Here is a 12,748-nt window from a genome sequence, read left to right as displayed (position 1 = left end):
TCACATAGTGGCTATTAATTGTTTTTATTTTTCATGTCAAAATGTGTTTTACTGCTGAGAATACTTTTAGCATTTCAGGTAAGCTCAGTACAAGTTCTGAGCCCCATCACATGCTCATTTAAAGACCTCTCATGCCCCCCTTTTTCGTCAGTGATGATGATTCAGTCTCCGCTCTTCAAATCCTGTGTGCTTCTTTAACTTTTGGCCTCTCTGTCTTCCGTGCAGCATTTGACCGGTATTTCCGCAGCCGATCTCTGTCCAACAACAGAAGAAATGTTTGGTTTGCTGAGTTCTGGGAGGAAAACTTCGACTGCAGGCTCGGGATGCACGGCAAACGGACCAGTGCGCTGAAGAAGTGCACAGGTAAGACACAGCACTTGTGTTTTTGCTATTGTGTGATTTTATTTTAGAGGAAATTCACCAAGAGCGTATTAGAAAAAAATTCAGGTACACAGCAATTCACATTTTGAGTGAAATAGATTATTATTATTTTTTTAAGGTTAATGAGTAATCATTTTAAATTATTTAGGTTTTAATATAACTAAATCATAAATCATAATAATTTTTCCATAACTGAGGAGACCTACTCTAACATAATTCATGGATGTCTTCAGTGTCATTGATACAAACAGGACCGATGATTCAAGCTTTTAAAATCAACACGGGCTGCTTCATCCTTTACACTTTATGAAAATAGGTTAATATCGTCCAATTCTTAAAGGATTTTCCTGAATGAGTCCCTTTCTATTGTACATTGACAGTTTTGAGAGCCTGAACAAAATGCAACATCTACTGAATGTATCAAGAAAAGGAAATAACTTTTTATCTGTGTTGGAATCTCCTGCTGTTATGAGTTTGCACTGTTTGTGTGAAACACGTTTGAGCCTTTAAGCTTTATTGCCGTTTCACCAAACCAAAGAACTGAGCCAGGAGCGGATGCAGCGACACACTGGGACATGACCAGTTGGTGTGATCTCTGCACTTTCGTTTCTGGTCGATTGGACCTGCATGTTCTTAAGTGTGACACACTGCATACTCCCTGACTGATGCCTGCCATTAATTCACATAATTAGGTTTGTAAGGTCTGCAACTCCCATTGACCGCCTACTGCTTCCTCCGTGGCGTCTGTGCGCGTCAACTTGTACATGTCCAGGGTCCTTTAATCATGTGCTAGAGTTCATTAATTCCAAGTACTTTCAGCAGCCACCTCACTGCCGTTCTGACATAGATGATGGGAACATGCTGAAATGAAAACTAGGAATGAAAACTAGATGTTGCTTTTCTATAACAGACGGGCGATGTGAAAGATGTTTTCCTCAAAACAATGGAAAAGGCAGAAGGATTATACATTAACAAGAAATGTTATGACATAAAGCATAGATGTCAAATGAGGATTAGAAAAGTGGAAAAACTAATGAATTTTGACAAAATTGTTAAGGGAAATCAGATCTTTTTTCACATTATGTTTTAATACCATATATCAAGCCTTTTACACAAGAAGTGTGAGAGTCCTATAAAATTGAAATTGCAATGCTGTATCATATCTAGTGCATGTAGTGGTGCCCCTAAAACAATTACAACTTTGTCCCTCGCCTACATCTTAAAACAAGTTCAGCAGCCTATCTATGGAGTTTGGTTACACAGTGAAAGAGGATTCTACTTTAAAAAGAAATAAAAATGTGTTGGTGAATGAGTGAAGCTTAAAACAAATTGTACTTAAAGTATCAAAAGTGAAAGTTTTAAACCTTTGAGGATGTTTAAAGAAAAAATACGCCATCTTTAGTATTTCCATAATAATTTGTTAATAGTTTTGCACATTACAAATTATAAATGGTGGGTTCTGCAAGGAAGGTGTCTGAAAGTGGGACAACTCAACAAGAGTCACTATTAGATATGTCCCAATTAGATTACTATTAGGTCACTATTAGATATGTCCCAATTAGATTACTATTAGGTCACTATTCGATATGTCCAAACAGGGTTTTGTCCCAGATACAGTCAGAGCCCTTTTTTGATGTGTCCTGTTCTGACATTTATAGCATATCACATGAAAAAGCTTAGTGTTATTTGTGTAAGGGGTCTTTTACTCCTAAAACAATGGATTTTGAGATACTGCCCCCGTTACATAATCAATTTTATTATATGAACTAGACCGTGTGGCTGCACAGTGGAAAAGAGAAAGGAAATAGACACTGAACAACACTTTGTGAGGAAGAAAAGGGTAATGGTGTGTGTGCATGTATGAATATGTTACCTGGTAATTCATAAGAGTGGGAAGAAGGGTAAGCCCTTGATGGATCAATGAGGGTCACAGCTACCGTTGGCACATCTATTGAACAGCATATACCTGACAGAGGGGGGAACCCGAGGCAAAGGAGCAGCAGGTGTGCAGGAAAAGACACAAGGCATCTAGCAGCAAGACTGCAGAGCAGTCTTGCTATGGAGCAGTGAGAACCAATCACCCAGTAGGCAGCCACAAAGCTCACTGCAGAAATCCGGGATCAGATGAAGTCAGGGCCCCGTGCAGTCCAAACTGGCAAGACAGCCCAGGGGAATTAGAAAATCCCCGGGACCCACAATCAGCTCAACACCACCCTTGAGGAAGATGGGCCATCATCCAGTAACCCACCAACAGCAAGGACAGAGGTCTCAGTCGAACAAACCCACACACAACCCCAACAGAGCCCCCAAGGTCATTCCCAAAACACCACCCCCTTGCCAAAATAGTACAGAGACAGAGCCAGGGGCCACCATAGGGAGTCCTGCCTGCTGACAGTGGAATCCCTCCTCTATCCCCCACCACAGGCCAGCCCCAGGTGGGGAGCCATCGTCTCAGCTGGGAACAGACCGCGGCAGCTCAACCAGTCATGTGTAGTGACAGTCCTTCAGAGGACTGTCACTGTACTGTCTCACATGTGACACTTGTGCATATCAAGAAGCAGACCAGCGTAAGATAGGTCTTCAAACACTTCTCTACTAAAAGTCATAAACAGGAGGGCGGTGCCGCACAGATAGTCACCAGGTAGATCTTCTCTACAGTTTGGATACCATTTGTTAGTGTGTACTGTACAATATAATATCACTACACAAACATAAAAGTAACATAAAACCTTTTCCAAAGATGCTTCTGACATGACACATACAGCAACAATATTCTCAAAAGTCTCATCTTGATCCTGTTGAGAATGATTTTATGAGGAGAAGTTGGCTAAAGTGCTAAACTACCACCATCATGTTTACTCACTTTTGGGTTTTTTTTTTAAATCAACTTATTGATAATTCAGCTCAAAGCATATTTAAATGTGATTCTATTCAATTGTGTGCAGGCAAAACTTTAAAAAAACAATGTTCTCTAAAATCTTTGTGCTTTACTTTGGACGTCATAAAATTCAATTAACATTGTTTCATTTAAGGATAGAGCAAAGAGCAGGTCACAAGGCATTAAACACCAAGAATATGCAGAAGCCAATAGTTTTTCTTTTGAATTACAAAAAAGTGTATTTAATAAGGAAATTTTGAAAGCCATGCATAAATTTTTTATTTTTTTATTTTATTTTTTTAACCTTCAGTGCAGAATGAGCTCCTACCGCTTACTGGAGCTGTGGCAGAGAAACAAATTACCAGTGGACCAACAACAGATATCAGGGCTTGTCTTAAGTCAGTGTCTTAAATACCAATTCTTTAAAAATACTGAGATATGAAGCCCGAGTTGATGCAGAAGAAGCAGGTCAGGGCATGTCTATTTAAAATCGTCTGGAAATGAAAGAAAACTGATCCCCCACTGAACTAGTTAAAAGAAGCTGAGTGGAAGCACAGGTTGTTTTATAAAAGCCCAAACAACCTGTGCTTCCACTCAGCTTCTTTTGGCTTTTATTTCTTTGGTAACTTCTCCAAGCGACTCAGATCTGAGACATAAGTTTGAATGATTCCTCAGAGTGCGTTACCAAGCCTTTCAGCTTTCATCACTTCACTTTCTCTCAGTCAGCGAAAAACATGCACACATGCAAAAATAATAATAATTTTTAAAAAAATTAAAATTAAAAAGGAAATCCCAGGCTCTCAGACTTCGAGACACCGCTGATGAGCACATCAGCTCGGTCCACTCAGATGCTCAAGCAAAAATGCTGTGATACTGAAAGAATGAGGTCTGGTAAAATAAAAATATAAAATAAAATAAAAAAAATAGATGCCAGGGTGAGAAGCTGACTACGGCAGACAGCAGATCACAGATAAGCCCACATACTCAGACACACTTGTATCCCCAGCGCCTGCAGATAAAAATCCTGAACGAGGGCACAAGCTACGGTATGTGTTGATTACCCCTACCACCATGCTTATTTTTATTTTTTTTAACTTTTTTTTGTAGACTCAGGTGTCTGTGTTCTCTTGGCAAGTTCATTCTTTTAAACTTTTTTTATGTATGTATGTGCAATGATTTCTGGTCAGAGAGCTGTTGGACCACACTTGTGTTTGTTAGTATACCAGCTCCTATTTGGAGCAAAGAGACAGAAGAGCAGAACATGTCTAAATATAACTGGAGTGTTTTTAGTCAAATCTCTGAGGGTTGTGTGCGTCGACTGAATCCATGTCCTTACACATTTCTACATGCCAATATTGTGCCCGCCCTTTTGTTTCTAAAGTTCAATGATCACGGTTTGCACAATGAACCCGCTCCTCTTTTTCCAAACCTTCCCAGTACGCTGATTTAAACTGATCTTTTTAAAAATAACCACAGGTTCTTGCCTCAGCCTGCTCTCACCTGGACAGCAACACATGATGTTATGCATACTAACAGAGGGAGAGAAAACTAGAGTTAAAACACATTAACATGCTCGCTTAGTGCATGCCTTTTTTTTTTTTTTTCCACCGGTGGATTCAGTGCAACAGAGAGCAACAACATCCAGTGTGACAGGAGATGCAAGCCTCCGGTAAACACAAAAACGAAACAAAGTGTTCTGTGAAGAGGAAACAAGGTTGGTACAATACTGGCAGTTGTCTCTTTGCCTGTGTGGGTTGCGACATGTTGCTCTCTGGGGAATGAGTGATGTCTATATTTTGTCTCTTTTTTTTTTTTTTTAACTACTTTGGTCTGCATATGCTTCGCTTCTTCTCTGGCATCGAAATAAGTCGACCTTCAGAGTTCTTGGTTTTTAAAGAAAAATTTTAGTGAACTCTTGAGAACATAAAAAAAAATCTCATAACAAGTGATGTATTTGATTTCACAAAAATAATTTATCTTCTACTAAAAATTAGCTTTTTTTTTTTACTAGAGATTCGATTGAGTGGTAGTCAACCAAAAAAAAAAAAATCTGGTTTCTTGGAGTTTGTTTAACTCAATGCATTATTTTGACAAAACAAATAAATGAGATCTTGAGCTTAAGCTTACATCTTGCAGTGATGATGGTTAACTCTTCAAGTCTGCTGTTTATGGAGCTTTCTGAAAAGCCATTTGCAAAGCAATTTGTAATGATGTATATTTCATGAAGCTGTGTATGGTAGTTTGCAGTAGCCGGCCTCAGTTATTATGAATGAGGCAGGTTTTGCATGCTGGAGTTGATAGGTCCAGTAACAGCTAGAGATGTCATATGCAATTAAACAGAATGACAAGGAAAACAATTTAAAATGTGACCAAGTGTATTTTTTTATGATTTGGAACAAGTCTTCCCATTCCCCTCCGACCCCAGATGTCAAGATATTTTTGCCCACCCAACTGCCTGTGTGTCTGGATATTTTCTCTTTCCAGCCATTCTCTGTAAACCTGACAGAGATGGAAATATGTAAGCCTCTTAGTAGTTAAGCCATTTCTAAAATAGTCAAACCAGCCTGTCTTGTGCATTTAAATCCTGTTTTTTTTGTTTTGTTTTGTTTTTTTCTATTTTGCGCTGTTTATCAACTCATTGGTAAAAAGTCCGGGTAAAATATTACACTTTTTAACAGTTTTGTTAGTCCTTAAGTAATTTCTGCTCAATTTCCATTCTTTTCTTTACCTGACATGTAGTCTCCGGGTGTTCTGCCTTTTTGTCAATCACCTTCCATGTGACATGCAGACATATTTTGTGAATGTCCACTGATTGGCCAGTAGGTGTCAGCATATGGAGTGATTAAGTAGCTTAGATGCATGAACACGACTGCCCACTGATTACCATGCATAAAAAAATTTTTAAAGATAATTTCTGGTGTGAGACTAGGGACTCAGGGATGTTCAAGTTTTTGGATTAACTTTACTTTTTAAAAATTATTTATTATGAGATTTTTTTTTTAGATACCAGCAGAAGTTAATGGTGTAGCTTTACTCTCTCTTTGGCAAACAGGGAGTCTTGGGAAATGCTTGTCTGCAGACACCCACACACACTCACTGGGAGCTTTATATTTCCCCCATTTACCATCAATAATTAATACTTTGGAGAGAGTTATTAATGGTGAATTTATCTTCTAAAAGCTACTAAGCGATAGTTTGATGTTCTTGTCTTTTGAGCACATCCGCACATTTCTTACTAAGCAAAAAATGGCACTTCTAAGGTTTCTCTCTGCGATAGAAACTAGATGTTTTTGTAGACAACAAGAGGGCAGTTTGCAAAGAGACACACATTAGCACAGTTTCATGCAGTGAAAAAGTAAAAGTTGAGGAGCTGAAGTGCCATTTACCTGCAGAGAAATGATCCTTTTTTCCATTTTGTTGTGGAGGACATGGTTATCTAACCGCTTCCCGTGATGCCCTCTGTGGTGGTTGATTTATGGGATGCAGTTGTGCAATACAGAGCGTGACTGTGACATCCACCGATATTCCTCTTTAGATGTAGTAGGGATGTGAAACTACTTGTTGCCATTACAGGCAATTCTGTTGAGTTGGAGGCATCTGTCTGGAAACACAGACATAAACACATAGCAGAATATAGTTATTTTAGGATATTTGTTTTATCCATTCTTGGATTAAGTCAGAAACAGGAATCACACTCGTAAAAAATGTTGCAAATCCAGCCGTTTTAAATGTATTTTGCAACAAAATCAGTGATGCACCATTAGATGCTTCTAAGAATTGTTTTAATATTAATGTATATAAGAAAGTAACTGATGTTTTTCTGCCATTCTTTTATGTTTCTTAGTTAAATCATGGTGTCAACTGGAGAATATTTAATTGTGCTGTATATTGTGGTGCTTAGAAATGTAAAATGACTGAAACTGTGAGAAACCAGGCTGGACAAGTTAATAAGACATCAGACGAGAAACAGGCAATTATTTGTTTCCAAGGGGCCACATGAGCAACTGTGGCTATGTTAAAGGTCAGATTATTAACTCATCTAGTTTTTGTTGTGTTTTTGTTGTTGATTTGTTTTCCAAGTATACAGCTCTGGAAAAATTAAGCTATCACAGAAATATTACTTTAAACTCCAAAGTAATCACACCTCATTCTACTGACATTCCCATTCCACAGTAATCTGAACCCAACGGCAATGTGAAGGATTTGTGGCGAACTTCTCGACATAAAAGAAAGCTATTAATACCACTTAGTGGTTTTTTTTCCTTCCCATTTATTAATTTCTGAAGTTGGGGGAATAAATCCAGAAAGAATGTTTCTTTTTAGCTGGAAAAAAGGTGGTGCAAGTTTGTGTCTCACAGAAGTCTTAATAATGTAGATTTAGATAATGATGTAGATTGAGATTTTGACAGTTTAGTTGTTTTATTTCGTGGTTCTTTACATCTGAGAAGATTTTGATTTTACGTTCTTCAGGAATAACCCCTACCTCTCCAAGCAGACCTCTAAGCTCTGCTACAGGTCATATATCAGTCCTTTGAAAGACAAATATGTTAAGCCTTTTGCAAAAGCTTTTAGATTTGATCTTGTTGATTTACACATTTCAAGGGAAACATATTACAAATGGCTTAACGTTTTTGGCTAGCAGTAGAGATTTCACTTCTGGGATCGCTCCACTGCATATTTGCAGTCATAGAAAAGAGCAGAGGATGCTCTGCAGATCCTGTTTAAGTCCTATTTAAATCTCCTCTCAGTAATCAGTACAGGCTCCCCTAAAGATTTGACAAGTTCTGTGGCAATTAAAGTAAATAATGCTAAAGAGTAAGATAAAACTTCAGGACGAAAGATGGCCACTCCACTCCTGAACACACCTTCCCTGCCATGAATCGTGGAGATGAAAATGGATACATTTATTCCCATTCTTTAAGAGGTAAAAAAGATTCATGTGTTGGGTGTAAAACATGTTTTAATAGGAAGTTTTTGTGCATATTTTCTGTTTCAGAACTCAGGTAGGAGAAGTGTTAGAATATATTAGCACATTCTCCATGAACATATGCAAATGCGTATATTTTATTGCATAAGGCAATATGGAACAATTCTGGTCCCTTGATGTGGCAAAAGATGACTCCCGCAGTCCAATCAGCTCCTGAGGTTTTCTACCAACCTTGCTTTCATGATTTATGTCTTCATTTCTTGTTCCTATTTTCATTTACATTCCCCCCATTCGCCCCTAGTTTTTGTTTTTTTGTACCTGAATCCAATTTTCATCCCGTCCTCTCCCACTTACCTTTGTCATCTGCTTTTTCTCTGTACCATCTCTCCTCATTCCACCTCCCTCCCCTGATTGGGTTTAAGCTGTACAGGAATGTGTTTGCTCAAGAGTGGTGGGATAAAAGACATGCTAACGTAAAGAAAAAAAGTCCACCAGTAGAAAGAGGAATGGACTGGTAAAACTAGATAAGAAAAGTTCAATACGCCGCCGTATAATTCGAGAGCAAATCTAAATTGTGTCAAGGCCGTGATTCAGCAGAATGTGAATAATGACTACTGAATTATTTATATTTGCTGAGTTTACTATCAGGATTAATATATATCAGTAATAATTTAGCAATGTAATATATTGTATGTTAGCCACATATGTCAATGCCATCATATTATTCATGAAAAGTGGTGTTATGCTGAAAATCGATCTTTATGAAGCAGGAAAGTTTCTGGCTGCTGTCTCTGAGCAAGCTGGATCGCTGCGGTAACCCCAAAATGGAAAACTCAATAAGATTTCAGAAAACATGACAACAATAGCAAACTCGTGATATTTTAATCCTTTTCCTGGATTAGTAAACTCCAGCGTTCAAATCAGAGTAAATGCAGGTGCATCTCAACAATTTGACATTTCATTTAAAAGTTCATTTTAATAATAAAGTTCAGGGGAGGAAAACCTCTATGCAATGTAGATTTGTTGCACTGGTACAATGTAGTGTATATTACTAAAAAAGTATCACTAGTCCATTTTTAATAAGCAAACGCTGAAATTTGAAATATCTCCATGGTCACAGGTGTATGAAATCCAACACCTCGTAAAACCAGTTTAAACCAGAGCAGGGGTCTCAAACTCCAGTCCTCAAGGGCCGCTGTCCTGCAGTTTTTAGATGTGCCACAAGTATAAAGCACTGGATTGAAATGGCTTAATTACCTCCTCCTTGTGTAGATCAGTTCTCCAGAGCCTTAATGACCTAATTATTCTGTTCAGGTGTGGTGCAGCAGAGGCGCATCTAAAAGTTGCAGGACTGAGGCCCTCGAGGACTGGAGTTTGAGACCCCTGAACCAGAGGGATTTGGTGGATCCTCCTTAATTAAAGGCTCATCTTAATGGGCCACCTAGTGGTGAAAATAAAAACTGTAACTGATTATTAATGTAACACTTTCGGTCAAAATTTAGGATTTGGCTTTCTCATCTTTCTTTTTTTTTAATGCATTTCCTCAAGGTGAATAATTCAGACACTATATTAATATTAAGAATAAATGCTACTCGGGCTAAATACTTGCACCAATCACGGGGCAGAGATCCATTTAATTACAATTGTACAAACTCCAGCTCTCACAATTCACACAGACTTGAGTGGTGCAACATTGTATCGACATAGCCCCTGGTAACTTCAATGCTTTCTTGTCAAATTAACTTCAGCCTCTCTCTTACGCTCATTTCCCATTCTCCTTTATTGATTGTTTGTTTTTGTCTTGGCAGATTTGCCTTAGAACTAGCTCTGAGCCAAAGGAGGAATGGGAATAAAATAATGTGAGGGCTTGTATGAGGTAAAGGCAGAATTTAAAAGAAAAAAACCCAGCAAAAGTCTCCTTAAGAAAACTTTAGCAAATGGAAGAAGACTGATAACATTTCAGCTAAATGCGAATAATAAACCCAATTGAATTTGAGTGTTTCAAGATCGTACTCAAATATTTCAGATCGTCAAATAAATTTGATATTTCCGCGAGGTTTTCTTTACATCTGAGTGACATAGCAGGCAAAGAAAAAAAATGAAAGAGGAGAAAAGTCTCCACTTATTTTTAGATGATGTGTAGAAGATGGCTGAATATACATCCCAAATTGAGGTTTAATTAAGGAGCTTGTTTAAATCATTAGTCTGTCATCTTTGGGACCATGAATCATTACGTGTGAAATATGTTTCAGGCGCTAGTCCATGAAGCCATCAATCAAAGCACTTAGCCATTGAGCAGCCTTACATTAGTCTTACCTCACTGCCTTAATGCATTGGTTTGTTTTTGTCTTAAATACAGCACCGGCTTTGCTTACAAGTTAGTAAGGCATGCTATTTGTTTCTTTTTCATTGGTTTTGCTGGCATCAATCTGATAGTGGAACCTTCTGTTAAATGAGCCAGAAGGAATGAGCCAAGTTCTGCAGGTGTGCAAGTGTTGCTTATATGCATCAGTGGAGCCAGATTAAAGATGCAGGCTTTGGAAAGGAAAGCGATTGGGATTTTGATTAATTTTCTATAAAACAGCATGTTTAATCCTGACTGTTAAAATAAGTCATTCTTATTCATGTGCAGGGCTGCATTTGGAGACGACGCATTTAGGGTTGGCTAACATATTCTAAGAAGCTTTAGGACTAAAGCTTCCAAAACAGTGAATGCGAAATCAAGAATGAATAAATCGACGACATAAAACACCATCTCTGTAGTGTGAAAGGAAAAGAAAAGGAGGGTGGAAAAAAGTTTGACACATTACAACCCAAGCATTCAGTTCTTATAGTAAAATTATGCTGCAGGATTACATGAGAGGTGGATATTTTTAAAGGCAAAATGCTTAAAAGAAAAACAGGAGAATTGTGAAATAAAAGGTAACAAAGAAATAAAACTGAAACCAAGTATCCTCTTTTTATTATTCAAGGCAGAATAAGCAATGCAGATGTCTGATGAGATTAGAAAAGAAGGATGTGAGTGAGTGACAAATGTTAACTGATTTGATAGATGGTTTTTCCATGTGACAACCATTTTGGCAGTTTTTTACTGTAGAGAGTTTGTCATGTAGTCTTAAAGCGGTTGTTTGCTGGTGAACATTGCCTTTAACATTAAGGAATAATAGTTACTGTTCGCTATGAACCATCGTAAGGTTGTCACCGTCACATAACCTTCAGTAAAAAAAAAAGTAAGTAAAAGAAAGTAAAATGTTCATCACATTACAGATTATAGGTTTAGCAGAAAAAAAGAAAAACTGCAGGATACTTTGTGTGTCTTTGTGTAGAGTCTCAAAACTCAACATTTTTACTCATGCTTATACAAATTGCTTGTGACTTTGTAATTAATACAACATGTGAGTGTGTGCATGAATGGTTTGGGGTCCTGTGGACTTGATAAAGTACAAGCCATTTACCATTACTTTTATGGTGTAATACTCTCCCCTTTTATTTACTTACTTGTCACAACTTTTTGTAGCTTGAAGATCAGTTCTTTTTCTTGGCAGTACAGAAGCCCATCTTCTTCTATGTACTTGGTACTCGTAGTGCTATGAGGAGAAACGCGCCGTATATTTCTACTTCTTCATCTGAAGGAATCTAACTTAATTATGAGTTGACAGAGTTGCTGAAAGTTCAGAGCCATTGGTTGATCTCATAAATGTCATAAATTCTAATTTGCCCTTGAACAGCATTAAACAACAACAACTTCACCAGCAGGTTCAACTTTACCGGGGACCGCCTCCATAACGTAGATTCAAAAAGGTGTCAACGACTTTGACCGCTGTTCATGCAACTACAGCAGATTTGCCAGCAGCATGTCCATGATGCTAATATTTCTGCTTACTGCGGCGCCTACTCCAGTAAAATGAACTCATTATCATGTTTGAGACGTTTTGAGCTTTTAGACATGGTGCATTATGCTCCTGGAAGTACCTATTAGAAGATTGTAGTGCTGTGAATAAAGAAGGAATGAACGTGATCAGCAACAATAATACTCAGCCGGGGTGTGGGATTTAAATGACGCTCAATTTGGTAAGGGCCCCAAAAGATGCTAAGAAAACATCCTCCACATCTTAACACAATCACCTTCTTGGATAGTTGATAAAAAAGCGCAACAAAATCATTTTTTAATATTGCTTGCCAAGATGTAACCCAGATGTTTGAATGTTGCAGCGGATAGCAAGTCTTTGGGGACCAGGGAAAGTTACTGTCCACTTTTTTTGAGCCCATTTCCATTCATGAAGCTACTGCTCATTTGATTTTTTTGTTTTTCAGCCTTGAGAGATGATTCTGCATGATTCTCCCGGTAGACTGACAGTTCTTGACAGTCTACAACTTGTGTAGACACCAGAACCAGTGTGATCTAAATCTGCTTTCCTTCCCATTCCAATCCTTTGTTTGAATTCCAGCAAGTCTTCAAGGTTACTTCTTTAACCTTAGATTTCTTGCATTTTACATGGACAGTAGTTGTTGCTACTTCTATTTTAAAGAAAAAAGACCAGCAGTGTCAGTTTTATCCAAGT

At 38.0% G+C, this 12,748-nt stretch overlaps 1 protein-coding gene across 3 annotated transcripts in view; it reads left to right on the top strand.

The window, feature by feature from the left end:
• Positions 1-12,748, top strand: part of grm8a (glutamate receptor, metabotropic 8a) — a 237,515-nt gene that overhangs the window by 185,154 nt on the left and 39,613 nt on the right. For all 3 annotated transcript variants that reach the window (XM_032589755.1, XM_032589754.1, XM_032589756.1), the window contains exon 6: positions 226-363. In XM_032589755.1, coding sequence (XP_032445646.1) covers positions 226-363 — 138 coding nt within the window. The remainder of the gene's footprint in view (positions 1-225; positions 364-12,748) is intronic.

The sequence above is a fragment of the Xiphophorus hellerii genome, chromosome 17, assembly GCF_003331165.1.
Source record: "Xiphophorus hellerii strain 12219 chromosome 17, Xiphophorus_hellerii-4.1, whole genome shotgun sequence".
Lineage (NCBI taxonomy): Eukaryota > Metazoa > Chordata > Actinopteri > Cyprinodontiformes > Poeciliidae > Xiphophorus > Xiphophorus hellerii.
The sequence above is the reverse complement of the archived record's forward strand: the minus strand, read 5'-3'. Positions and strand labels throughout refer to the sequence as shown.